This window comes from Fusarium proliferatum (assembly GCF_900067095.1).
Source record: "Fusarium proliferatum ET1 genome assembly, contig: FPRO_scaffold009, whole genome shotgun sequence".
Taxonomy (NCBI): domain Eukaryota; kingdom Fungi; phylum Ascomycota; class Sordariomycetes; order Hypocreales; family Nectriaceae; genus Fusarium; species Fusarium proliferatum.
This window is the reverse complement of record NW_022194798.1, coordinates 1,017,443-1,044,203: the sequence shown is the minus strand read 5'-3', so window position 1 is coordinate 1,044,203 and position 26,761 is coordinate 1,017,443. Positions and strand designations below refer to the sequence as shown.

General features: G+C 48.8%; 10 protein-coding genes across 10 annotated transcripts; 1 reads left to right on the top strand and 9 right to left on the bottom strand.

The window, feature by feature from the left end:
* Positions 1–185: 185 nt before the first annotated feature.
* FPRO_15403 (uncharacterized protein) lies at positions 186–1,365 on the bottom strand (the record flags this gene model as incomplete). The annotated part of the gene is made up of 2 exons (XM_031220282.1): positions 186–307; positions 363–1,365. 2 exons carry the CDS (start codon positions 1,363–1,365, stop codon positions 186–188), a joined length of 1,125 nt encoding a protein of 374 aa, XP_031085956.1.
* A 375-nt stretch (positions 1,366–1,740) lies between these two features.
* FPRO_15404 (uncharacterized protein) lies at positions 1,741–3,484 on the bottom strand (the record flags this gene model as incomplete). Its single annotated transcript, XM_031220280.1, has 7 exons — positions 1,741–1,932; positions 1,983–2,319; positions 2,369–2,641; positions 2,687–2,810; positions 2,859–3,091; positions 3,141–3,265; positions 3,314–3,484. The coding sequence occupies 7 exons, from the start codon at positions 3,482–3,484 to the stop codon at positions 1,741–1,743; spliced, it is 1,455 nt and encodes a 484-aa protein (XP_031085955.1).
* Positions 3,485–4,865: 1,381 nt separating this feature from the next.
* Positions 4,866–5,264, bottom strand: FPRO_15405 (uncharacterized protein; the record flags this gene model as incomplete). The annotated part of the gene is made up of 2 exons (XM_031220279.1): positions 4,866–5,158; positions 5,204–5,264. The coding sequence occupies 2 exons, from the start codon at positions 5,262–5,264 to the stop codon at positions 4,866–4,868; spliced, it is 354 nt and encodes a 117-aa protein (XP_031085954.1).
* A 987-nt stretch (positions 5,265–6,251) lies between these two features.
* Positions 6,252–6,986, top strand: FPRO_15406 (uncharacterized protein; the record flags this gene model as incomplete). Its single annotated transcript, XM_031220278.1, has 1 exon — positions 6,252–6,986. The coding sequence occupies one exon, from the start codon at positions 6,252–6,254 to the stop codon at positions 6,984–6,986; it is 735 nt and encodes a 244-aa protein (XP_031085953.1).
* A 216-nt stretch (positions 6,987–7,202) lies between these two features.
* On the bottom strand, positions 7,203–8,244 carry FPRO_15407 (uncharacterized protein; the record flags this gene model as incomplete). The annotated part of the gene is made up of 2 exons (XM_031220277.1): positions 7,203–7,587; positions 7,640–8,244. 2 exons carry the CDS (start codon positions 8,242–8,244, stop codon positions 7,203–7,205), a joined length of 990 nt encoding a protein of 329 aa, XP_031085952.1.
* Positions 8,245–8,839: 595 nt separating this feature from the next.
* On the bottom strand, positions 8,840–10,116 carry FPRO_15408 (uncharacterized protein; the record flags this gene model as incomplete). Its single annotated transcript, XM_031220276.1, has 3 exons — positions 8,840–9,676; positions 9,722–9,885; positions 9,936–10,116. 3 exons carry the CDS (start codon positions 10,114–10,116, stop codon positions 8,840–8,842), a joined length of 1,182 nt encoding a protein of 393 aa, XP_031085951.1.
* Positions 10,117–12,722: 2,606 nt separating this feature from the next.
* FPRO_15409 (uncharacterized protein) lies at positions 12,723–14,341 on the bottom strand (the record flags this gene model as incomplete). Its single annotated transcript, XM_031220275.1, has 2 exons — positions 12,723–14,066; positions 14,120–14,341. 2 exons carry the CDS (start codon positions 14,339–14,341, stop codon positions 12,723–12,725), a joined length of 1,566 nt encoding a protein of 521 aa, XP_031085950.1.
* Positions 14,342–17,112: 2,771 nt separating this feature from the next.
* Positions 17,113–17,640, bottom strand: FPRO_15410 (uncharacterized protein; the record flags this gene model as incomplete). Its single annotated transcript, XM_031220274.1, has 1 exon — positions 17,113–17,640. One exon carries the CDS (start codon positions 17,638–17,640, stop codon positions 17,113–17,115), a length of 528 nt encoding a protein of 175 aa, XP_031085949.1.
* A 1,162-nt stretch (positions 17,641–18,802) lies between these two features.
* FPRO_15411 (uncharacterized protein) lies at positions 18,803–20,931 on the bottom strand (the record flags this gene model as incomplete). The annotated part of the gene is made up of 4 exons (XM_031220273.1): positions 18,803–19,870; positions 19,916–20,136; positions 20,190–20,693; positions 20,748–20,931. 4 exons carry the CDS (start codon positions 20,929–20,931, stop codon positions 18,803–18,805), a joined length of 1,977 nt encoding a protein of 658 aa, XP_031085948.1.
* Positions 20,932–21,951: 1,020 nt separating this feature from the next.
* FPRO_15412 (putative low-affinity hexose transporter HXT3) lies at positions 21,952–23,698 on the bottom strand (the record flags this gene model as incomplete). The annotated part of the gene is made up of 4 exons (XM_031220272.1): positions 21,952–22,192; positions 22,246–22,652; positions 22,705–23,514; positions 23,573–23,698. The coding sequence occupies 4 exons, from the start codon at positions 23,696–23,698 to the stop codon at positions 21,952–21,954; spliced, it is 1,584 nt and encodes a 527-aa protein (XP_031085947.1).
* Between the last annotated feature and the right edge of the window lie 3,063 nt (positions 23,699–26,761).

The window sequence follows — 26,761 nt, the reverse complement described above, 5'->3', positions numbered from 1 at the left end:
CCTGATTTTTGCGAATGCTTGAGGTTGGTGGTTGGTTATAATTTCAGCCGCACTTTGAGATTTCTAGGCATGGACTGAAGCAGCATAAAACGAGGCACTTTGGGAATTTATCGATAATTCAATTGATAGCACCCGTTTGACCAAAGTTTATTTATGAAATAAGGCAGCTAACGACAAAATTTACACTACTCCAGGCGCCCGACATACAGCCCGTTCATGAAACGACCATTGCCGTATATCTCTTCCATTTGCGCATACCACTCATCATTGTCCGAATCTTGCTCAAAGCCCGTAAATCCTGCATCCCCTGTACTCGGGTTAATCAAACATTGTACAATATGCTTCGTCTGAATCGCTCTCACCATCTGAATCACTAACCAGCTCGCATGGGCTCTCGGTCTCTATTCTCTCTTGGTTGTCCGGAAGCGAGAGTTTGGGACGATCCAGGGCTTGAGGGTCTTTTGACTCTTTGATTGCCCTTTCGCTTACAGATCCACCGCTTCTCTCGATTGAAATCAGAGGACGGAATGTGATGGAGACGATGTAGTAGTCGAGTTTGTGGGGTTCTGTTTCATCTCGAGTCCAGCGTTGACCGTGCCAAGTGCTCGAACCGCTCCAGCGACTTACTTTGCAGTTGGCATCTGATGTATCTGCGTAGAGAACAACACCGTCGGGTCGTTTGAAGAACCAGGCGTCGACCATCTGCTTGGCGATCTTGTCGACTTGATCCTTCTTCCGTTCGAGGGACTCCAGCTCAATGCAAAATTGAGTCGTACTAGGAGTCAGCACTTGACAAACACCCTCGATCCAGTTTCCCTCAATGTGTAGGGGCTCGTCCTCCTCCCAATACCACCAATCGGTGTGGCGGATGGTGAGCGTTATGGTGCGGGGAGCCAGATGGGGGATATGTAGGATGTGTTCCAAGCCGTGATCTTCGAGTCTGTACATCTGAGCAAAGACTCTCAGTCTCTCGATCTCGACATTGTCTGTGCCTAGAGATTTGGATATCATTGAGAGCATAAGGTCCAGACGTGGGGGAGCTTTGTCAGGAGGAGGAGCACGATCTTCGCCTGTAGCCCATTCTGTGTGCTCTCGTAGGAGAAATGGCTTGAACCAAGTTTCGCGATAGATAGCGCGACATGTACGAAGAAGCCGGGTATCGGTTGATTGAGCTGCTAGATAGGAGGGGCGAGTGTAGCATGTGTTTTCCCTGAACTTTTTGGTTGGTGCTGGGTCCGGGTGATCCGTGAGGACATAAGAGAAGATGCTGTCTCTGACTTCTCCAGGGAGTTTGGCATAGAGAGGGCTTGCATCTTGGGGAATTGGGGTCTTGGAAAGGATATCTTGGCGAAGTAGGTTGGCCATCTTGGTCGATGGGGAGAAAGAAGCCTAAGGATTGAAAGAGTAAGGCGGGCTTATCTCAAGCCAAGTTGGGTATTTAACGCATGCTCCAAGTTAGGCAACCGTGCGGGGCTGAGCTGGGCTACCCAGTCAGCCAAGATGATGATGCTATGTTGCCTAAGCCAATAGACATTTCTCGGCTGAGCCAACTGCGTCAGTGTGCTTACAACGAATGAGAAGTGTCTGCGGCTCAGCCTGCATGCTGCAAACTGAAAAACTGCCCTCAATCCATTCCACGTGGGTCGACATTCACGGTAACAGGAGCTGAGTCTTCGGAACATTATCTATTCAGAAATCCCCGAGATATATAGACCAAGTTATTCATTTCTCATTCCACATTTAGTATCCATAAAGGTTGACCTGCTCAGAGGTGGAAGCGCGGATGCGGCGGTTCTCGCGGATCAAGAGGACACGAATGGCCCAAGCGCATGCAATTGAGCACAGAGCAAAGCCAGCAGAGGCACCGAAACCAATTCCATATCGAGGAGAGTCACTCTTGGGCCAGAGGTAGGCACCATAGATGTAACCGATCTATACCAAAGTCAGTATGTGTGATGAAACAAGAGAGCTGCGCATCTTACCTGTCCACCGACGTTGGTCATTGCCAGGACAACAGCCTTCTTCTCCTTGGTCTGTGATAGAGTTGAAGATGCCCAACCAATGATGACAGAGTTGACAGCATAAGCACCCATGGGGAAGATGAAGCAGGCGACATAGCGAGCAGCGGTGTTGAGAGTGCAGGCTGCCAGAACGAAACCTGCAACAGCAATAGATAATCCAGCAGTGATGTGCCAGGTACGCTCATGCATGCGTCCAGAGTTCCAACCGAAGAGGATACCAGCTGCACCAGCGAAGATGAAAGGAGGGCAGGTCATGACGAGGGTAATGGTAGTGTTGAAGCCGAGAGTCTTGATGACGCTACGACACTGTTAGCTGTGGACAAGCAAAGCAAGCCAGGATCACTCACGTAGGAAAGAAGGAGTTGAAGGAGCATGCAGAAAGATGAAAGTTCTGCATGAGGCAGAAAAGCCATGTTCGCTTATCCGCGCAGGCCTGCTTCAAGCCCTCCCAGGCTGAACCGCCTTCCTCAGAATCATAGGCCTTGTCCTTCTCCATGCGCTCGTGAGCAAGCTGCTTCTCGCGTTCGTTGAGCCAGCGGGTGGTAAGGGGAGTGTTGGGGAGCATGAAAAAGCCGACAATGGCGACAAGAGCAGTAGCAGCACCCTCGATGATGAAGAGCCTATAATTGTTAGACGGTTCTGAAGATAGAGGCCGAGGAACTCACCATCGCCATCCTGCAAGACCGGCCTTTCCATCCAAACCTGCAAAAATGCCAGCGGCAATGAGACCGGAGAAACCAGTGGCAAGAATCTGAGCGCAGTAAAGCACGGCAATACGAGCAGCGACCTCTGGTTCACATCAGTATCTTGCATACTTCTCACAAGCGAAGAACTGACCTTTGCGGGTGTAGAAGATGGAGAGAATGTAAGTGGCACCAGGGTAGAAAGGAGCCTCAGTGATACCCAGGAAAAATCGACAAGCGACCAATCCGCCGTAGTTCTTGACAAGAGCAGTGCAGGCAGAGACAGCAGCCCAAACCAGCATCCAGGCACTCATGTAAATACCAGGCTTGACCTTGGTGATCAACATGTTGCTGGGGACCTGCATAAGAACGTAACCAACAAACAAGCTAAAATCATTAGCATTATTCCCAAGATTTGACAGTCGTGTCAACATACATCGAAACAGTCGTGTTGAATTCGGTGCCAGTCATGTTGAGATCCTCCTCCAAGTTATTCAATCGTGCCTGAGCGATGGCATTTCGATCGACGTAGTTGAGGAAGTACATGACACAAAGACAAGGCTGCGAATGTCAGTTTGGTAGCCAAGCATTGGCGCGTTGATCACTCACCATGATCCAGAGATCAAGCTTCTTGACAAGGCGGATCTCTTCAGGGTCTGTCTTCTTGGCAGTACCCGTCCAATCTCGCTCCTCCACCTGTGAAGGCTTCTCATCCTCGAGAATGCTGTTGACATGCGCAAACTCAGGCGCCTCGCGCTTCTGGTCAGTAGTGGTAGCCATTGTTGTTGATCTTTATGAGTTGGTGAGTTTGGCGTGAAGAAGAAAATTTTCGTAGAGGTCCAGGCTCTCTATATTTATGGGTTCTGGCCGTTGATCTTCGCGGGGGGCGGGGAATAAACCTGGGGAAGTGGTGGTAAACCTGGGGTAAATGGCCTCCGGAGACAGAAGTAGAGGCCGGAGGAAGAAAAAGGTTACTTTCAAGGTTAATTTGGGAGGGGAGAGTGACGCTAATGACAACTGTATAGTGTCTCATTTGACGCTGCATGGGATTATGGCTGTGGAGATGGTGAGTGAGACTGGGGAACCATTAGATTTGATGGGATGGCCGATGCGACTCTAGATCCAGTCAAGAATGAAGAGATGGTCATAGCGATTATTGCATGTCGATACGCGCATTCGACCTAAGAAAAGGGTAGTTATTAAGGTCTATGAGTGAGTGCATTTACTCTGTTATCAATCTGGTCTTAATCTCATTGCCTTCATTACAGCCCGCTGTGCATGAACCCCAAATTTGCAGATCCGCGCTACGAGTCATTGTCTTTTACGCATAAAGTATGCTTAATCCAGCCCTGGATCATCATCCCAATGACACCACCATTACTTCCAACATCCGAGGACAAACCTCATTGGCGCTACAAAACGGCAACTTTCCGTCCCAGATCTAACTCAAGATGAGATAAGAGACAAACAGCTTTTACGGAGTCTACTTTTTGTGCCGGGCATTCGCTCTCATGGCAATACTATCACGCAAAATGGTTCGGAGACTGATGAAGCTCCGATGGTTCACGTGTCGCGCTACGTGCCGGAAAAGGGTCGAGACTCCAAGAGATAAAACGCCAGGCTTGGCTAGATCTCTTGGGGTTGTTTATCTGGAGATTTCTTGGCTGAGGCAAATGGCGGGGCTCTGGGGTAGATTGGATGATATTTATAAGCGGCGTTTTGTTATCTGAAGCCGATGGTTGAGAGATGAATGCATGGGTTTGTTTGCTGAGGCTGCTCCAGGATGTCAGCACTCATTCTCTGTGCCCTGTGAGAACACAATTGACTATCCTGCACAAGGTTTGAGCCGCCAGTCTTTCCGCATCGAAATGCCAGCCCTATTCGAACCATGATGAAATATGTTGTTATCTCTTACTTTTCTGCCAGAACTGACGGGTTTGGAGTCATAGCAAAGCTTGGCAAACACCAATCACGGCATAATGACCCGGCCTGGCGAGACCGGAAAAAGAGTACCGAAAATGCTAACAGGCTCAACACAATCTGGGCTAACAGCTGTGATACGAAGAATGGGGATTTCATCTACTGTACATCTGCAATTAATGAAGGAACACGCGTGATATTACAGGCTTCAATACAGGCGAAAGATGGTTCTGTAGAGTCTTCAGTGGCAGGCTTTTCCGTACTTGCGCAACCTCGCGTAATTGTACGGCAAAGGCGCCAGGAAGCCCGCTGCGATTGACACCAGAGCAGCCAGCCAGAATGCTGGGTCATCAAGAGCAACCTGCCCTCCTGTCAAGTAGTAATCCACAGCATTTTCAGCTGCTTCCATGGTCAACATGGAGATCAGACTCATGCCGACAGCTGTCCTCATCGCCGTAAGCCAGGTCAAGCCATCACGGCCGATGCGTAGCATTACCGTCTCTAGAAGAATGGACGTTGAGACACCAGAGGCCACTGCTTTATTAGTTTTGCTATTGTCCAAGTTGATTGGCCACTAACTTGAGATTGGCATCACTATTCCCATACTGAGCCCGGGATAATAGGCCTGGAGAAACCACATGGCTGCAAAGTCACCGACTGTACAGCCGATGAGGCATCGCGTAGTGTTGACAGAAGCCCTCTTCCAAGCTGACTTTAAGGACCAAAAATCGCTAGACGTTATAGATGGTGGAGTCGATGGCTGTGAGGCGCTCTTTTTGCTACAGCATTGGCTGCTCGTCCGATGTTTTTGGAGGCTGATACTGATTGAGGGGACATTGATCAAAGTGGCGTGACGCGATTGAGGGATCGCGAAGGAGCCTGCACGGCGCGCGCAAAGTCGACTGCTACCCAGAAGTCTATTCATGTCTTATTTGCTAAGCCTGCGACGGACGATACGAACCGAGAAGAAGAAAGAATTGTTCTTGATCTGACGGGAGAATTGTTTTGCTCGCCGCCGCGAAATTGGCTCAGTCCCACTTAAAATCCTCACTCTCCAACAAGAGTCATCGCTGGTTGACGGCATGCCATCACTCAATAAAACCCAAGATAATGAGAAAATGGCCTGGCAGCCATAGTTTATAAAAAGTCCCCAACTGGAAGAACAGCAACCGGAATCATCACTTCAGGGGGACCCTTAATATAGTTCATCAACGAGATGCCAGAACAAGCCAGTTTCATGGTAGCTTGTTTGTCAGCGTGACAGAGGTAGTCAAGTGAGCAGAATACCATCTTAAGATGGACCTCATGAACCTGCATCTTGAGCTATATCTCCACGCTAATTTTCAGTTTCCGGTTGCCATAATAAGACTCGATTATATACAAAAGGCCAAGGCCTTAGCTGAAAAGCATCGGCCCCAAAACGTGCCTTGGCCTGGCCGAGCCGATAGCGGAACACCTTGATTTGTCATCGGATCAAACTTCAACTTTGTCACGATCAGGCATTTGCCCTCGAAATGAGAAACATTTTCGTCATTGATTTGTAAGCCATGAGAGTCTTATCACACGGTCCTTCGCTTTAATTTCCTCTACACAGAGCTACCTCTCATAACAACCACCGCCGCCTAGCATGGAAGGTAGAAAAATCGTGATTTCAGGTGCAGGCCGCGGGCTTGGTCGTGCGTTGGCTATCGTCGCTGCTTCTCAGGGAGCCACTCCGATATTGCTGGGAAGATCCCAGAGCGCATTGCAAGAAGTCAGCGAGACGATCAAGAGTAACAGCGGCGGAACAGCGTACCCTATTATCTGCGACCTTTCAGACCCTACTTCCGTGGCTAAAGCGACAAAGGAGATAGCCGAATCGCATTCTGATATTGACATCTTGGTCAACAATGGAGCCCATTTTACCGAAGGCAGTTTCGACAAGCAAACCGACGATCAGATCCTGTCGGTCGTGAACTCAGCAGTCACTGGTACCATGATCTTGACACGACAGCTTCTGCCTTTACTGAAACAACGACCACGTGCAGACGTTCATAACGTCGTGTCCATGTCTGGTCTCCAGTACGCAAGGCTCACGGGCGCTTCACTCCCCTTCAGAGCCGCAAAAGCTGCTCAGGATGGCTTTACACAGGGCTTGGTGGAGGAACTGAAAGGTACATCGGTACGCGTCACTTCAGTTTATCCCGGATTGATTGAGGATGTGTCGCCTACTAGTGCGGAGTGGCAAAAGCATCGTAGCTTTGATGAGGGCATAACGAACAAGAGCGTCGTCGACACGATCATCTACGCCCTATCGGCGCCCCCAAACGTGTCCTTACGCTCTATCGTTATCGAGCGAACTCATTCAGATTTCCTAATTTGAGCAAGAACTCAGTCCGGAAACAATAAAGAGCAAACAGCCGAGTATAATGACTTGAGAGAGACTTTCGGCAGGACACAAGTGATGGTTATTTGTGAGACCTCGGCGTGATCTTGTGGTGGCGAAGGAGGCTGTTACTGGTGAATATACCGTTAACACTGGATTCAAAATTTCTCGACATGTCGACATCTTGGTAGATACAGTTACGGTGCAGTAACGCTAAACTCCTTCCAATCCCTTAAAGCGCTCTGGTATCCTTTTCTCCCACGGTTTCCCTTTCCATCTACTTTCAAAGCCGAACCTTGATGATATTCCAGCTTTTGATGTCGAGGAGAGACCGGTTTTGCAACTAGTCCTAGCATTATCTGCACCCAGCTGAGAAAGTGGATCGTTTTCCAGTTCTTTGAAAACCCTTGATGAATCTTGAATCTTGAATGCCTTGAAGAACAATGCGGTGACTGTGTCCCACTTATACCCAAACACAAGAGCGAGACTAGACACTGCCAGAGTTAATGGTACCGCGGATGACCAAAATATCCCTTGGTCTCTGTCTAGCTCACGGACATCTGTAGTGTTCATCCCGAAGAAACTCGTCACGAACGAGCTGCATATCATCAGATCAGTGGGCATATGTATTTCAGATGCAGGATACTCACAGTGGAAGAAAGAACAACGTGACGAAGGTAAACACTCTGATAGCCTTTCCATGACCCTCGTCGAGTACCTCAATCATTTGTTTCATGTCGTGTCTTGTAGCGGTCAGGATCCTCTGTAATACCTCGAGGGTCTTCCCATCCTCAGCAAGACTTTGTATTTGCGCTTCCAAGTGCCTCTTTTCCAGGCCGTACATATCCTTGCGGTGTCCCAGATCTACCCGATCTGTAGTGCCCTTTGGGAAGAAATCGGGGCTCAGAACCTGATCATAGGCCTTGACCGTACGTATTTGGACCTCGAAAATGATCCGCAAAGCCTCTGTTTCCTCCTCTAGAGCAGATATCTCAAGGAATCTACGACGTCTTGGGTCACGCACTGCAGCAAACCGGAGAGCCGTAGACTTGTCACGGCAATGCCTGACTACATCCAGCTTCTGATTTGTCTCTGAATAGAAGGGATGATCATGGACATTCCGTAGTAGGGTTATAAGTAGAAACTCAAGGCCTATTGGCGAGATAGTAAAGCGATCTGTATCGGCATGGGTCTCGCTGGGCATCATCACGTCTCGTCTGGCGTCCTCAAGCTGGCACTTCAACTTTGATTCCATGTTGTGAGTCCGAACGCGTGAAGCAACTCCCTGCCATAGCCGGTACCCGTTTGATCGCTTTACATTCTGTAAACGCTCACAATTTATCGCTGAGAGCTCTTTTGCAGTGACATATAATAAAGTGATGATAGTTTCATAACAAGATACGATGCTTGCTGGGACGCGTGTTTCTTTGCCGCTGACGGACAGGCTAATTTCTTTTGTTCTTTCTCGAACATCAGTCAAGGTGTCAATGAGTTTGGATGCAACAGACACGATGTTGTTCTTTGGTTCGAAATTGAAAGGTTGCCACTTGACACATGCCACGCAGGGGTCATTGAGTGTAGTTCGATCTCCAGCGGTGCAATGGATGTGATATCTGTGCAAGTGGGATACAGCGCCAGATAGAGAAGAATACACCGTATCTTTGTTGCAATCCTCACAGCCATGAGGTGGTAATGCCTTCATGTATAGACATGTGTAACCAGAACTCGGAGTTGGAATATCCTTCGAAATCAGGAAAGAATATTGCTGACGGAATGTATTTGTTCGCAGTGATGAAAGATATATTTGCTGAACAATGCCATCAGCAAGCCAGCATTCAGAGTAAGGGTATTCAGAGGCTTACACGCATGATCGATTCCAGGGTGCCCCAATAAGCACCTATAGCCGGGAAAAGGAACCAATCAGCTGGCGGAAGAAAGAGATCAAAAATCTCCTCTGACAGTTTCAGAATGGTGGCAAGAATCTCAGATATTGGGTTTCTGTGCATGCAATTTGGGTTGGGAGGTTGTGAGTACGGAAGAGGGTCTTTCGCTTCCTGTGTTCGTATGTATCGACCCTCTTCTATGACTGATCGCAGGACCCGGCACTTGTAGACCACTTCATCTCTCGTGCTAAACGTATGCCAGTCTTTAGTAATACCAAACTCTTTAAGAGATTGATCGATCATAGCTAGTAATCTAGTGAGAGCCATCGTACCATCTGCGTGGGAACTATTGCCAGTCTTCTGGGTCAGAGGCCAAGCAAAGAATGGAATGTGATTCTTGACCAGATTGTTGAAAGGCATCGAGGGCAGTGTTGGGAGCACTAGCGGCATGTTGCGAACAAGGGTCCCTTCACCTATACTTCGGCAAAACATCTGTTTCGCGGCTTCCATAGTTCTTTCAAAAGTTGCTCCATCGGAGCTCTCTTCGTCAAAAGTCTCTTCGATGTCTTGATTCTCAATATCGTTGAAAGTTTTCGAACCGGGGTCTCGAGGGACCTTGCTTGAGGTTTCGGCAGAAATTCTTACCAGTTTGAAAGAGTGTCTTTCAACCTCTCCTGATGTCAAGTATCCTAACCAAGTGGTAGAATCAACGCTGTGCTCATGTTCGTCGACGAGATGGAAATCGTCAATGTCCAGGCCATAGTTGCCTGACGACTTGAAGACAAGTTGCCTGAATTCCTTTCCCTTTGGTCAACGAGTAATCCGGCTATGGGGCCAGAATAAACAAACCCAGTAAGAACAACCTTCCTCGACGATGATGTAAATGTCGGGACTTGCTATGCGAACTCTGTAAACGACTGGCCAAATACCTTGGATCTCGCTACTGATGTCGACACTGACAGTACCGGCCATCATCTGTTCCCATGATAACATGGAGGAGCTAATCAAAGTCCCTGGAAGCACTTAGGTCACTGAAAAACTGCATTTGCTGAAGGGTATTTACCTCCGCCAATCATCAAGAATAGCGCCTCGGGGATATCTAGAATGCGTGAAAGATTGGATATTCGGCCTCCTGAATTTGAATTGCTGAATGATGTTTCCTGAATGCCGCCAGTTTTGAAACCATAAAGAAACTCGAGCAGCGTTCTGGTGTATTTTTTCTCTGTGCAATCTTCTAGTGCCATTTTTGGCAGTGTAAGAAAAGGAGTTGACAGAAAAACTACAGGCTCAGTATCTTGGGTTCCGTTAAGGTCCCCTTGTTCGGAGGCCCATATGCTACGCCCTACCTGTCTTAGAAGAGTTCCTGTGTTAAGCTGTGGACTCTTACCTTCAAACTCAGCATGTTTCTGCATTAATTCACGTAGAACACTTAATGCAACACATTTGAGTTGAAGGCATATGAATGGGGAGTCAGCAACAAGACTCTATTGAAGTTAGTAGAGAACAAAACGATAGAGTCATACAAAGGGTATGTAAAGAAATGCGCACTTCTAAGGTTCTTAAGTCTGATTTGATGCCATGTAAGTGGCTATAAAATTAGTAACAAGTCGACTCAGAAAGTTAGAGGTTGTAAATGGCAATTAAAACTTACAGCCACCTCATCCTCCCTATACCAACTCCATCCTTTTGTTCTGGGGTACACCTTAGAATAGTTTTGTGGGATCTTTTGTGCTCATGATAGCAATGCGCACTGTAGATCGTGGTTAATTTAGTAGAAACCTCTCCATCTTGAAGAAGAGACCTCGGGTTAACCCAGGCATTATATGTATCTGAGGATCTTTCTCCTCCCCGAGAACCACGCGGTTGCTTCTTGATGTCACCCAAACGAACTGTGTCCGACACCAGAAGTTGATTTACCCATGGCCTCATTACTGAGTTCCTCGTATCGCTGGGCGCGGCGGGGTGAGTATTAAAACTGTTAGGCGCTGGTGGGCAGGGTGCAACACGGGAAGAATGAGGCGGTCTGTCGTCATCTTCGACTTCTAGCGAAATCCTTTCGTTTGGAAGATGTACTGATGGATGCGACCCTTGATCCTGCTCATCGGCCTTCTGATAACGCTCACTGTATCTAAAGAGCTCTTCTAAATCGATCTTTCCTAGAGCTCCGGATATTACAAAGGTTTCTCCTTCTTGGAGAAACTCATAACCTAGGCGACAAAGGGCATACCAGGAGACAAGGCTGGTGGAGATTCGTGTCTGGATCTCTTGGGGCTGTCGGCCTGCTGAGTTGCTGGTCGGTGTTGAAGAAGATGCGCCTGGCGATTGCTCCCAGGAGGCAGACGCGATTTCCGTGTTCATTTCATTGCTGAAATCTGACATGTTGGCTTTTGGTGAAAATTTCTTCAAGACTTACTAAAGCGAATCTGGCACTATGACCTTCATCATTCATTAATCGAAGGCTCACAATCAGCTGGACCCTGAACAAATATATCCCAAGGCCTCGCAAAACCAGGGAGCGCCGGCCCGTAAGAAACGAAACTACTCGTCTGAAAGATTGACCGGTTGAGCTGTACTTTGGTAGGACCAGAAGGTCTGTTGCAGTTATTGTTGCACGACAGTGATGGCCCAGAAAGAAACGAATATAGAGGATCTTCTCAATCGGGACACCTTTGCGAGATGAATTGAGTTACGAACGGTCGTACTAGCCCGTGTTTGTGTAATATGCCGCTGTTCCCTCTTCGGGTTGATCTTTTGATGTGGCGAGGCAGAAAGGCAGACATGTGATATCAAAGCCGGGCACTTTTTAACAAACAATACATATACCGCCCAACGCTTATAGTGGCAAATCAACACACCTTAGTGATAATTGACTTCGACTGCTTCCATTCCGAGGCGATATGCTAGTTGCTCGCTGGTTGGCTCATCTTCAGAGGTGGCATTTCAGCAGGCAAGACAGAAATCGCTGTAGGCTGAAACTCGTCAACGTGAGTTTTATATGCGACAAAAATATATGTGATTATACGTAATTCACCTATCAGAATTAACTAACACAGCAAAAGCACGAGATTTTCTGGGTGTCACAAGTGTACGTTCATCCATGTTGAATCTCCCGCCCCCATTTCGTTGAACAAGCGAGTTTGACCAAAGTTTGCCTGGCACAACATACCTATTTGCCGAAAACCTCGCAACCAAGTGTTCCTCCGATATTCACAGGAGGATAAAGCAAGTGTGTGCTTGTCCCAAGTCCCGTAACCTGTTACTCGCGTTAGACCTCGTTCAACCACTCTCGAGCACAGAGAAAGCTTCAGGGATCGAATGGATGCTCTGCAATCAAGGAAAACCTCTATTTAGGCTATGTTATGAGAAACGACTGGAATTCCTCCATTAAAAAGACCATTTGCTACAAGATGCCTCTGATCAACGGACAATTGGGATGAAACTTGGCATTATCTATCTCATAGTACCTCCAAACCATCAAGGAAGGATTTGTTAATCTTACAACATTAGGGCCTCCATTACTCATCAACTCAATCCGCAACTTCCTACGGCGCTGTCTCTCTCTTCATTACTTACCCAGCTTCGTAGAAAATACCACAACTCGCCCCTCGTCAAAAAGCGTCTCATCAATCCTCTGCAGCGCATTGAGCTCTTGCCCAGGTTTGCTGATCTTGAAGAGCTTCTCATTACGGTCTTCCCCGATCACACCACTCGTACAAATGTCCCCAAAAATGGCCAATCCGCTCTTGTGGCGGGTTAGCATGGTGATGAGCAAATGCTGATTCGCAGTGATGTCGGGTCCTGTATCACGCGTGGTGGACAGCACCACGACGACGATATCGGCCTCTCTTCCTCAATAGCTTTCGATGGTGGCGGCTTCCGACATATTCTTCAAAAGTTCGAACCTCTTTTGGCTGCGTTTGCGTTCGATGAGTGCGGCATTGGCAAACCAAGGTGTAAGAATGACGATCTGTGTGGGATCAATGGCTGAGTGGGTGACTAACCCAGCAACGAAGCTCAATACGGCACTGCCCTGCTCTTGGCATGCCTGGGAGCCGTCTACGTCCCTGTAAATCGTTGAGTTTTGTCGATGGATGAACAATGGCTGGTGTAGAATACCGCCTAGCGGTTTGCGTAACTTTGGATACTTCATGCGCACGTAGGCCTCGAGCTCTCGTCCGACATCGGGTTGCTGGTTTGTAATGTTGTGGTCGCGTTGGTGATACTGAAGCGGGAGCTGGGGGTAGAATACTTGGGCAGCCAAGTCGTACATGCCCTTGGCCATACGAACTTGTGTATCGAGGCGGAAGACTGGAAGGCCAGACGCCTGGAGGAACTCTAGACCAGAGAGCTGGCCATCCCCCGCAAATCGATTGTAATAGTTCTCCGAACCTGGTTCTTTCTCACTAGTAGTCTGAATTGTCGGCTGTTCCGATCTTGTGTCCCCGATAAGGAAGCATGGACGTAACGTGTTTCCCCATACATTGTAGAGGTCAGGCCTGTTCATCACTCCTGCTTGATCCACTACAACACCTTTTGCGAATCTTTTATCCCACTTATAGGATACGTCTCCGAAATAATCTCTGGCACCACCTGGCGTCACGCAAAGAAAATCCGCTCTGTCAATTAGCATCTTCTGGAGATATTGGAAGATATCTTCAAGTTGTTGCCTAAATTCGCAGCGGTCATGAAAGTCCCCCATATGTCCACTGAAGACTTGTCGTATTGGATCGAGGATTTCGTCGCCGTCAATGTCTTGCTGCATCTTATGTAAAGCTAGGCTGTCTTCAGGTCCTAGGACGCGATCAAGAGCAGGTGACCCCAAGAGAAGGAGAAGCCAGTAGGCGACAGACAGCTGAAGCTTCCAATCGACATCCTTGTTGGGTTCTCCTGTGAATTTCCAGTCATCGAGAACTTTCTTGCCAAGTTCAGGCTTCTTCAAAAGTATGTAAAAGGCGTTGAGCTCCTGGTCGAATGAGTAAGGTCGAACGATCAGCTTGCGACGATACCAGCTTGATTGATCAACAGATTTCCCCGCGTTCAGCTTTTCTGTGAGATCCCAGGTATGCTTGTGAAGACGATATGCAAAGTCATCTACAGCAGTATTGGTTGGCCCTGAACAGAGGACTTTCCCGAGCTTTGCGTGCAAAGCCAGCGCTGCTGTAGCACCCATCGACGTTTTTCCAGCACCTGGAGGCTTTTTTCCATTGAGAGTCAGTATTTGTAATGGCATCGGGTGAGACTACATACACCTGTAATAATACCAATGCCTAATGGTCTATCGCTCAGATAAGTTGTGAAACGCGCACGATCCTGGAGCAAAACCGTCTCAAGGACGGCGTCGACGTAAGTTTGATCGTTAATGTCAAGGATGTTGATCGTTGGGAGTGGCCTCCATTTGCCGGTGCTGTCAGTCTTGGTCATCCAATCGTAGAATCCGGCGCCACGTAAAACAGATCGATGTAGATCCATCTTGTCTTTGACTTTATCAAGGAGCAGCTGCTGTTCTCCGTCCATTTGATCTAACATCAAGTCTGTTTCAAAATCGAAAAGGTAATACTCAGTATCTGTTATTTCTTGCCAACATGAGCCTTTTTCGGAATCTGATAGGTAATCTTTTTCTTTATGTGTCGGCAGCCCACATGCAACCGGGTTGAATGGGCGCGCTTGACAATGAAACGAGAAAACATCATCAACTCGTTTGGAAGATTGGCTCAATTTTGATTCGAACATCAGAGACACGCAGTTCCAACTGTTTTCTCCATTCAACAGCGCCTCGCTGGCACTCTGCCGGTCGGCAAACGTTTTGAACTTGTCGAGATCGCGGTCATAGCAGCAGTTATTGCACTGATGGGAGGTGGGCTCTAACATCTCTTTAATGAAGGTTTCTTCACACCTTCCTGGCCTGACAACCAAGATCAGATCTCTAGCGTCTTTCGATGTCGGGCATAGCGATCTAACTTTCCTAAAGATGCAATGCGACAGAACCTATGGATGTAAGCAAGGGTACTGCCCTTGGGGGTTGCCTCAAACGTACCATGCTGCGACAGTGAATTTCTCACTTACGCATGAGGTGAAGACTTCCAGTCTGAATACCCTTTGTTCGATGAGATGGTTCCAAGCAGAGCCAATTGTCTTCACGAGGGCTTCAGCATATGGAATCACAAGGTGAAGACCATCCTCGACGCCAGTATCCGGTACCTTACAGCGGAAGAAGTAGGCTGGTATTCGGGGAGATCGCCTTGCCCACTGTCTGTCCCGGAGACCGACCTCAGTATAAGTGTGTCCCACTCACTTTGCCGCTTCATGTAACCATGATGTGTCCTGTAAAATAGACTGGCTGACAGCTGTCAAGTGCGAAAGATCTGTGGGGTGACTGTATTATGTCAATATGGCACGAAATGACCAGGATGGCCTCATTCACCTGTAAAGTGGCGCGAACTGTTGGCCCTTAATGTCTCGGAGCTCTTTCTCAAAACGACTGGAGTCCCTCGACAAGTCTTCACTGTAAGGGTATTGGAAAGCCGATAAATCTTGAGTAGTGCCGAGGATCTTGACAAGGTTGCTTTTTGAGGGCAAGATCACGTATAGAGTTCGCTGCTGGAGAATGTCCTGAAGATCGTAGTGTCCGGCGATGGAGGCATCTCCATTGATCCAGCTTTCAACCTGGTGGTCTTCTTGGTTCGCGAATGGGATACCGAAGCCTTTGATTGCAGCTCGACTCTCGCCGAAATGTATCTTTACGTAGCTGAGGTGCTCGTTTGTGATCGTACTCGGAGACTGTCCTTGCTGGACTTCGTAGGAGAAGCTGAGAGGAAACTTGATTCGGATCTGGTGGTAATCGCAAAGCTTTTACATATCTTGCGAACCATGTTCTGGGGCTGGGTAAAATGAGAGTTAGCTCCGCCGCGGCAGCTCTGCAAATGACACTCACCTCCATACCGCACGCCAAAGCCGGCCTCGGCGTTCGCTTTCTGGTCTTTTCCCAAGGGAAAGTCGAGTGTGAGGCCAATCCATGGATCACAATCCCACGCTTGTACCGAGCGGAGCTGAGCCTTTATCTTGGTGCGAAGGCCGATTTTGTCGCCGCTGGCGATGAGCGGACCATGATGGCCAAAGCTAACGCGAGATCAGCAACAAACACAACAAGGAGTAAATCCATGGCTGACAATACAGCGCAGTCTTCTGTGACTGTTGCTGGATTTTTTTGATGCCATACTGAACGGCGGCTGCGGCCTGCAGTCGAATGGTGCAAGGCCTTGGTTCTCTCAGGTTCAGCTCAGCACGCGGATGTTGATGGGGGTCAAAATTGGCGGGGTCAGCAGCGAGCGGTGCGCTGCTGGGCGCTTTAGGCGATTCAGTGTAACCCCAACAGGCGACACTGAGGCATGCTTCCGTCTCGCCAGCGCGTGTTTGCAAAGGAAGTTGGATTGAGATGTATTTTTAAGGTTGAACAGAAGGAGTGCAGTGCCTGGCAGTGCCTGGCAGTGCCACTAAAATCGCCAAATGTGAGAGGACGCCGCAATCGTGAAAGCATGAAGCGATCGACTTTATCTCAAGTAATTCAGCACACGAAAAATGAATCTTCAAATAAATTTAGGCCTTCCATTTATTTCGCTCTGTTTCTAACTCCCTGTGCGCAACGGCCAAAGGCCTAACATCCTCCGTTTGGCTGACGGCCACTGTAGTCGCGACTTCTATCTACTGGGGACTACCGCGAAATTCTCTCAGTGCAGCTGCTGCTAACAGCGTAGGGGCGAACCTCATAGCACTTGGTGTACCGCAAGGAATGCTGCGTCAGTTTTCACAGAAAGGTGAATCCTTCATTGCGTTTCGAAGATATGAACCAGAGACTTCTCATCGACATACCATGCATACGAGGCCGTAATAAGTATCTATATATCTTCATATCGGTTCTTGCCTGGAATCTGGCATTCGCAAGCAGTAAGGACCACGGTCAGAGTAAAAGGTACGAGGGTGAATTTTTCCATCTTCAACTTTAGCTTGGAGCCCTCGCAGACCCTTGAGGGGTCAAGTACGATTCTCTCAGAATGGTGTCTTATCTCCGACAATGTCGCTCAAATCGAGAGTTAACTTGGAGGTAGAAAAGGGCAGTTCAAGGACAGGCGTAATTCGGAGCACTCAGGCGGGTAAGCATGTTGATACGGATGGGAGCTTGTAATCACCACGGAGAGCTTAGCTCTCTCTCTTACTACGTCGTCCAACCAATTCCTAATGTCTCTTTACTTTGTACTCATAGCCTCTGGGCCGAGGTCATGATCCGACATCAAACACACTGCTCTCCTCTCCAAAATGCCCGCTTCAGCCTTTTTCATCCTCTCCTCATACCATTTCCTATAGTCTTCCTGTCCATTCTTCGCCTCCTTGCGATGTTTTTCCTCAAGCGGGGGAGGCAAGGTTCCTGGCAGAGGCTTGTACCACTGTTCTTTCGGCGTCTTTGTCCCATCGACTCCGCGGAATACCTTGACGGCTTCCTCGCTGTATGGCAAGCGATCAAGCATTGCCTTGATGAGAGGTGGTGGGAAAGGAACTGCATCGACAACATCGCGATCAGCAGTGAGGGATCGGTGGATTCCGTCTCGGCCGAGATGGCTTATGCCCATGCCCGTTGGGTCATGCTTCATGGTGGCCAAGATATCTTCGAGTTCTTTTTGGGCGGGATCCAGGTCTTCATATTCCACGCGCCTGCTCCCAGGTGGAAAGGTGCACTCAGTTATTTTGTTGTCGTTTTCGTCAGCTTGTTCAGTCATGTTGGAGATTAACGGAAAGGCAATAGGTTCAATATCGGTTTTTGGCATTGCATTTTGCCTTCAGGCTGCTTTTATACAAGATCTGTTGGACTGGTCGTCGTAAGAGCGCTTATTCTTTGACCTACATGTGATAGATCCTTCATTCTAGACTCTGGTCTTTTCAGGGGTCATGGTAGATCATTGCCTTGCCTACTTCTGGCAGGTTGAAAATGACGACACTCGACATTCAACATCAGATCATTTCTTACCGTATGGTTCGAAAGAGGTTGAAAACCAACAGCCATGCACATGAATATCAGTTCTCGTAAGAATGATGGACGGCAACAGTTTGCCGTGAGCACCTGGGCACCTCAAAGTCCTCTGGACCAAACCATTTGCAGTCAGTATGGTTTCGGATTTTCAGCCAGGATCAGAAGCCGACAATCGACCAACGGAGAACCGTTTTCATAACGGAATTGTTCTCTTCGGAGGAGAGCGGTATCCCAATTGAGCAATTCCACAACTCCGCAAACCCCTCACGGGCTTTCTTTTCTCCGCTCCGTTATCTAAGTTGGACGGAGTCCAAAAGTGGCACGATGTCAGAGTAAGCACTAAACCTTTCCGGCTGCGGAGTTACCTCTTTCGTCATCATCCAACCAGTGCGAATATCTCGTAAACCTCAACCTTAAACCACGATGTCAGGAGATTTTAAGCTTCACTAGATGATTTTTCCGATGTCGATCTCTTCGGGAGGCTCCGTGAATTGATTTTTATTGGACAAAGATCTTGAGATCTAAAGCCAGCGTCATGAATCATAGTCACGTTGTCAAGTTTGCTACGCTACTCAGGTCTTCTGAGCTGAACTGGTTTGCAGTAAAAGGTTCAGAGATCGTCAACCCTGGAAGGGTGAGTGGGTTAACTGGCCAATAATTGATTGCGTTGAGAAAAGTTACTCTTGAGGGATGTCATCAATACCTAGGTTAATGCTCATAACGGCTTCAGATCATCGCTTATTAGAATTTAAGTTACAGTTATGATGTGTATCCTGCTGAGGATATGTGACTGCTCCTCCTGTCTCGCATCACATCCCATTGAACAGTCGGACTCCACGTGAGCCACTTGACGATCGAGTCAGATCAGTAAAGTCAGTCAGTCCATCTGCAGTGGCACAAACAAACGTTACTCAAAACGGGCTCGCCCTGTGCTCACCGTTGAGATAATCCATCAATGACGGCTTCTTCATCCGCTGCGGAAGACGGTGGCCTTCAGTTTCAGGACCTGGACGATCCGAACTGGCACCGCTGATGAGACGAGGTCCAAACTTAATAGCGGCCTTCTTCGCAAGGTCGAGTGCAATTGGTCCAAACTTTTGAACCACATCCTTTATAACATCGAAGAGACTTGCGTCGTCGCCATCTCCATTGACAGGCCTGAACCGGTCTAGCTTTTCGCGGGGGAGGGACATTACGGCTTGAAGAGCCGCATCTGCTAAGACAGCACGTTTGATCAAGATCCGGGTCGCATCCTCATTTGCGCTAGAGGTGGATGCCTCGATGGACAGCCCCTCCCGGTCAAGTAGGTCTGAGAGAGCCGCAGAGGCGGGCTTTGACGTAAGAGGCTTGGACTCAGAGACCGCAGTAATGAGCACGGGGCCAAGCCATTCGGAAACGTCTCTTCCTCCCTCAAGTTGCCGGGTTGGACCCAGTATGCCCTGGATAAAGGCAGCTCCTCCGTCCATTGCAGCACTCTCTGTGATGTCGACCTCCAATCGACGACGGTCACGGAAATTTGGTCTCTTGGAGTCTGGACCAAGTTGGTCCGAAAGTTCCACACTGCATTGACCCAAGATTGGAGTGATAGCAGGAGCGAGGATTTCGGCCTTCGGTGCACCAGCTTTCCAAAATTGACCCATCTTGTTGATCACCTCTACCACATGCTCATCGTGCTCTGACGCAAGGATTGCTTGTAAAGCAGCCTCAGCGAGCACCGCACGTTCGGCGGGACCATTCGCTATGATTTCAGTGCTCTGAGATAGCGTGCTCTCTGTGAGTGATCCAAGCAGAGTTCCGACTACTGCACTAAGAGGACCACCGATAGGACCGAGGAAAGCAGAAGGAACAGTGAAGCCATTTCTTCCCACATTGGCTACACTTTTCAGGGTGTCAAAGAAGCTTTCTTCATCGAATCTTGGGGTCTCAACCGCTATGCCGGATCGGCCTCTATTGAGATCGCGAGGCTCATTGATGCTTGTCTGGCAGGAATTAGAAACGTGACAAATTAAGGCACAGCTACTCACTGCTCGGTCTTGAGTTTGAGCTTGGACGACTTGGACCTTGCCAACCTCGCCAAAATTCGTCCTCTTGTCAAACAAACTGATCAAATCGTTGTAATTGTTACCTTGAGCGTTTCCAATCGTAGTCCCTGAGTTGCTGTCAAAACCACCGCCACCATAACTATGAGTTCCAATTGCAGTGAGTCGCCCATCGGAGTTGCGCAAGACTGGGGCGCCAGCTTGTCCTAAGAAACTGTCAGTATTAATTCGAGAAATGCCAGCTGGGAAACAACCGCACCTGCAAAAGTTGAGATAGAATATTCAACCATATGGTGGGGACTCTCTCCAATGTTATAGTCGCTCCTGGCAAACTCTTCGTACATCTGAGCTCCTTGTTCATCCTGCAACATCCGATCGCCGGGATATCCGACGATACCCAGGTATATGCCATTGCCTGTCTGTGGGGTATCGAGGTAGCTGAAGAGTCGTAGGTTGCCCGTAAATGGCCTGTCAAGTTGAATAAAAGCAACATCCTGTTGGCGGTTGCTCGAAGCCTCAATCCACCCAGCAGGGGTCACAACCTTGGCACCATATCGCGCCTGGACTTGAGGTGACCTGACAGACTCTTTGCCATTGTAGCCAATGTAGCACTTGATCTGATCAGCTGGGCCAAGTCTGCGTCCCCAGTCATAGATAACATGACCAGCAGTAACAAGAAGGTCTGGACGAATAAGCCAGCCGGTTCCCATCATCCAAGTTTGACGTCCTCGGTCTTGGAATCGGGACTGAATCTTCACAATGGCTGAAAATCCTCAATCAGTCATTCGTCAATCTCTTCTCTTCAGTAGCAACGTACAGCGATATTTTCCGCCTTCTTGGATATCACGGGAGTCAACCAGTTGGCGCAGGTCTTCTCCGATGATGGACTCTGAGCTTCCCTTGCTTCCGTCATCTGGAAGAATGACGTGATCAGCGGGCTGACTGGATGAAGGAAGTGAGAGCGCCCAAGCAGCGGCGCGACTGGGCCCCGAAAAAGCCATCGCTGATGTATTGAATGATTGGTAGTGAAGTTGTGGTTTTACGATGAGTTTTGAGGCCCAAGTTTAGCATAAGAGTGTTGCAAGCTTGAGGGTAGTCTATCTGTGTTATGAAGAAAACGATCTCTTTATCTATTTGAGCAAGCAAATGGCCAGTTGCCTCCTGCTTTAATGCCATGGAGTTCCAGCTGGGCCCTTTCAAATAGTTTCATGCACAAAGAATGCTCTACATCAAATAGTTTATGTCTTTCGCGATTCACGTCTCAGCTTGGCAAGATCTAGACCGAAGAATGTCATCAGCTGGCCAAAAGAGGGAGCCCAAACGCCACCGCTAACCTACACCAGACAAGCTTCATTCGTCTTCTCCGTCTGTTTGGCTGGACCGATCATTTCAGCCAGCCGAATTCTGTCTAATTATGGACAATTGACTGTGGCTTAGGAGCAGTGCAGTGAATGCTAAAGCAAATGTGATGCGACCAATAACAGTACCAAGATCTGAGCTGGCGCCCCCTCAAAGAGCAAGAAAACACCAGAACTTACCAGAGGGTGTCAAAATAAACTTAGCAAAGAGTTCTCTAAGCTTAGGCTAGATTTACCTAAGTATTTTTATCGCTGGGGTCAAGGTCTCACAAATAAGTTTTCTTTCCTCCCCTAGCGCCCCATGGTGCATCTGCATTGGCATCTACTTCGCTCAGCAAGACCTGAGCTTGTGAATCAGTGGAGAATGTCGCATCACAATGGTTATAATATCTGATCAATGTTTGAGAACGTAGCGAAAATGATATTATGCAGAATATGCTACTAAATACAAGGATATAATATGCTCTTTTGGGTTATGTACTTCTTCGCACCCTTGCGAAAACAATTTTAAAATGCAACGTCCGTTCCAATCGTTACTCGCCGGGCAGTCCGGCTGCATGTCTATAGTGTGTCCGTATCCGTAACTTCTATAGTGATGTGTGTGCGTGAATGATGTGAGTTGTGAGTCGTGCGTGTTGTGACGAGGTGTTTGCTGATGATTGTTTACGAAGAGGCCTCTTCGTCGGTGACACCCTCGCGAGCGTGCTTGGGGCCATGGGGCTCGCCAACCCACTTGGAAGAAGTGATGGGGTTGACGTGCTGGACGTACATGGTGTCGATCTCCTCGAGGGTTCGGTCCTTGGACTCGATAACGAAGAAGAAGACAATGGCGACGAGGGCAGCACAACATCCGGCATAGACGAGACCGTAGAAGTAGTCAATGGCATCAGTGATGAATCGAGTGCTGGGAATTATTAGTGAATGCTCAATCGGAAGTGTAACTGCAAGGTAACTTACAAGAAACCGATGAGGAAGTTGAAGAGCCAGTTGGTAGCAGTGGCGATGGCCATGCATCGACTACGGTACTGGGAAGGGTACATCTCGGCAACAACAGCCCAGACAAGAGGGCCCCAGGTGGTGGCAAAGGCAGCGATAGCCAAGCAAGAGAAGGTGACAAGGACGGCGCCGGCAGCGGGAGTGGAGAGAGGATCCTTTCGGTCAAGAGCGAAGTGTCCAACGAAGGCGTAGACGAAGAAGCACATCATCATCCAGGCAGCACCAATCATCAGAGACTTTCTGCGACCGCACTTCTGGACGACATAGAGACCGCCGAATGTGCAAGCACAGTTGACTGAGCCGAGAATGAGCTGAGTGACGTAACTGTCCTTCAGGCCAGTGGAAGCGAAGACAGTGGTTCCAAAGTACTGTAATCGTTAGTCAACTGCTACGATGCGATGTCATTCTGAGTGTACTTACGAAGAAGAAGTTGATACCAGTGAGCTGCTGACCAGCCTGGAGAGTGATACCGAGAATGGTACGGTAGGCCATACGGGGACCAGTGAAGATCTCGACAAGGCGGGTCTCGGGAAGAGCCTGTTCCTCCTCAAGCTTCTCACGGATGTCGTCGATCTGGCGGTTGACACTGGGGGAGTTGATGTCGAGACCAGCGAGGCCGGCAATGGTCTTGCGGGCTTCCTCAACCTTACCCTTTCGGTAGGCGAATCGAGGAGACTCAGGAAGAAGAAGAATGCCAACACCGAGAAGAAGAGCCCAGAGGAAGTTAAGGCCGTTAGGGATTCTCCATGAAGCGCTGCCGTCGTAGTGGTTAGTGCCCCAGTTGACCATCTCAGCACACCAGATACCAAGGGTGACAAAGAGCTGATAGCAGGAAACGATGAGACCTCGAATGATGGCAGGAGCACTCTCGCTCTGGTACATGGGGACAGCGACAGACAGAGCGCCGACACCAAGACCTGTTACAAGTCGACCGATGGCGTGTTGGTACCAGGCGTGTTGAGAGGCGACTTCGATGATGGTGCCGACGCAGGTCCAGAGAGCAGAGATAGAGATAGTCTTGCGGCGACCAATTGAATCGCAAAGGTTACCAGCAACGAGAGATCCGAACAAGCAGCCAATTGAGAGGAGACCGGTGATAGTTCCTTGTCGTGCGGCGCTGAAGTTGTATGTACCGTCGCCATTGGGAACACCAAATCGCTCGCCGTAATCCTTCATCATGAAATATCCAGAAACTTGACCTGAAGAGTATCCAAAGATCATACCACCCATCTACAGTTCAATTAGTTTCATTCCATTGCGATAGCTTGTTGTGGTGTTGGAAACCTACAGATGCGACCAGGCCCATGAAGCAGGCCCGGAAAGTGATGCGACCATCGGTATCGGGAGAAGGCTTCCTCTCGAGATGCTGACCTTCGCCAGCATGTTCATGGCGTTTACTACCAAAGAACTTCATATTGGGAGTGGTTGTTAGACCAATTGGTCGATTGAATGTTGTAAGTGTGTGATTGATGTTGTGAAAGTGTTGTACACGAAAGCTGTGATGAGCCAGAGGAGAGATTGAAGCAGCGAAGAGGTGCCATTTTGACTGTCTTTATTGTGGAGATGATCGTCGAGGGCCATCGCGGGCACCGAGAGACCAAGACCATGCCAATGGGTCCATCTCATGACCTCTGATGGTCATGCTTTGAGCGAAAACTCAAACCCCGGGGGGCTCAGGGAAACGACTTGCGGAGACTGACGTGGGTGAGCTAAGGTTTGTGGACTCGGGACCAAGACTTGGAGAGGAAGCGGAGCAACTGCGAATAGAAGGCCCGTAGAGTCACGTCATGGGAAAAAGAGTCGAACTGTGTGAGGTAAGCATTCCTGTGCTGGGCATCTCACCACGCTTTCGTCGACAAACACACCCCGTGGGCTGATTGGTCTAGCGGAGGTCCCCTAGTCACGCTTAATCCAGATTCATCTCCGTTCAGAAAACGGTGGATCGATGGGAGAAGCAAACGTACGTGGGGTGACATTGACAATTTTTTTCTCCCTAGCTCTGCCTGGGCCTTTCTACTACCGGCGCCTTCGGCATTGATGACGCACTTTGGACCCTGTGAGATGAATAATGGAACCACTTTGATCCATATTTTTGTTCCAAGGATCCAGTTTTTGCTTCCATTGGTCTTCTGGTCGCATCTCTTGGCGCGAAGATCTTCGGCAGAGCCTGCGTCGACGGGAATACGCAGACCTTCAAGGTGAACATGCTGAGCAGAAAGGCAGACTGTAGAAACGGCCAGAGTATTGCTCTACTGGCATCTAATTTACTACACGTCCATCGATGAATTGTAATCTCCCCTTCTCGCCCCGACACTGCTAGTCAGCTTCCTCATATTTCCGGTGCTCGCCTCGTCCGCTGAGCAGAGCCCCATTCACATGATATGACACCGAGAGTCGCCGAATCGGTCGGTCCGACTGATGATTGGAACGTCGGGCTCGCGCAGATTTTTTATTTCCGAATGCCAGATTCTGGTGTTTTTCCTCTGGAATTCCTGGTTCTGATTGTGGCCAAAAATGATGTTATTGTCACGGCATTCATCTCCCGTCAGATACCGCATCTGATCTGATCTTTTAACGGTATTTCCGGCAACGTCAAATCGCCGGTTTATTTCCTTCATTCTCGTGAGGTTTATTTTGTTGTCTCTCGTAATGGTACTCAATGGTCTAAACTCGGTCAAATGTCTCGAGTCTTATCCACGCACGTTAGAGACTGGCCGAATCGAGCGGAGCATGCTCAGCTATAGAAGCTCCATTGCCAGAACAGAGTTCATGGATTGGATGGCAACGTCGCTGTGCTCGGTCATTTTTGGGTCCAGCGATAAGCCTTGGAAACTCAATTGGAACAAGACAGAAGATCAAGACAGGGCATGCGATGGTGCGAGATAACACCGAGCAGGCATTGTTTGTTATCTGCGACAAAACAACCCAACACAGCAGGTAGAGAAACATGCAATTAATTGTCGCGACTTGTGTATCTGAATCGCATCACCAATTGTCGTCGAATTAATCGCCACGCGCCAACTTACACAAACTCGACATGGCACAAAGAATCGTTCTCGAACCTCCCGTGCCTCGTTTCCATTCCCGCAGAGCCTCCTTTACCCCTGGACCCATGGCATCATAACAAAAAAATCACCCGCCCATGCTAATGCGGCTCTGCAACGGCGGAACACGATACCGTATCCACACGGGCCGAAAAAAAGAGGCACTCGGCGATACTCGATACGCATTCCCACTTATAATTAGTGGATGCTATTCGGACCCGAACGTTTGAGCCGTCCCATCCAAGCCAGGGCCAAGGAACAGAGTAAAGTTAACGGAGTGCGGAGCCCGTGCAACATGCACATGCACGGCAATTAATCGCGGAGAGAGAAAAAAAGAGTTAGAGATCGTGGGTGATGGGTGGCATGGAGAAGTCTGTTGCCTTGGAACGGGGTCTAGAATATGGAGGATATCGGAATCTTTTTGACAATAACAGTCGACAAAGGCCTGATCTTGACTATCTCGTCGGATGACGCTTGCAGTCTTTGTTTCGGAGACAGCCATAGTCTCTTTTACTATGACAAACCAGCTGAAATGCAATATACATGAACCGAGATTAATATCACATGCGGTAAAACTATTCAAGTCTAGACACGAGATCAATATGCACTTGATCAAATGACCAACTGTATCATTTGACTAGCAGATTCTTCTTAGGAAATTCCGTATACATAATTGAGGCTTTTACTATGTTGGACCATTGAACTCTATGTCTGTTGACGTCGTGCTGATCTTCACCTCTAAATCTCTCACCTCAAAACACCTCCAACGTCTCGCCAATCCAAACCTTCTCGAATCTCTCCGTGTTGCTAATCCCCTCAATCTCCATCCGGGGATAACCTGACAGCACGCACGCAACCCTCCCCATCCCACAGGATAAACGCTCCCCCGGGTCTCTCTCTCGGTCTTACCCACAGGTCGCGTATCCGCCTCGTCGTCCTCTTTTTGCTTCCCCAGTCCAGTCCCCTTCATGGGGTGTGTAGGTATTTCGCCGAGAAGCTGTTGCCTCCCCCAGAGCCACTCCTCCTCCTCCACAGACCTAACCCCCCCTTTTTCTGCAGACTTCTCCTGACGAGCTTATCGGTCCTTTGGGACGAGAGAGACCGCGGGCAAGCGAGGTTTTACATCCCGCATCCTCCGCATTTGTGGGAGATTTTGCGGGCGGTGGGAAATTTTTGCAGTTCACATGAGGGTTTCTAACATACGATCTCAGGGCAGGCATCTATTTGGAGTTTTCGCACGTATTCTAGATGCAGAAGGTGAGAAGGTATCATATCATTGCTTCACCCTTGTACATCTGGGCATATCAGTCAGAGCAGTATTGAGGTCTCATGAGGGCTACCCTGCACTTGCGCTCGGAAGGACACTGAGATAAAGGAAGAAATGCTATTCGAAACAATTATGTAGTAAATAAATTAACAAGGGAGGGTTTCTC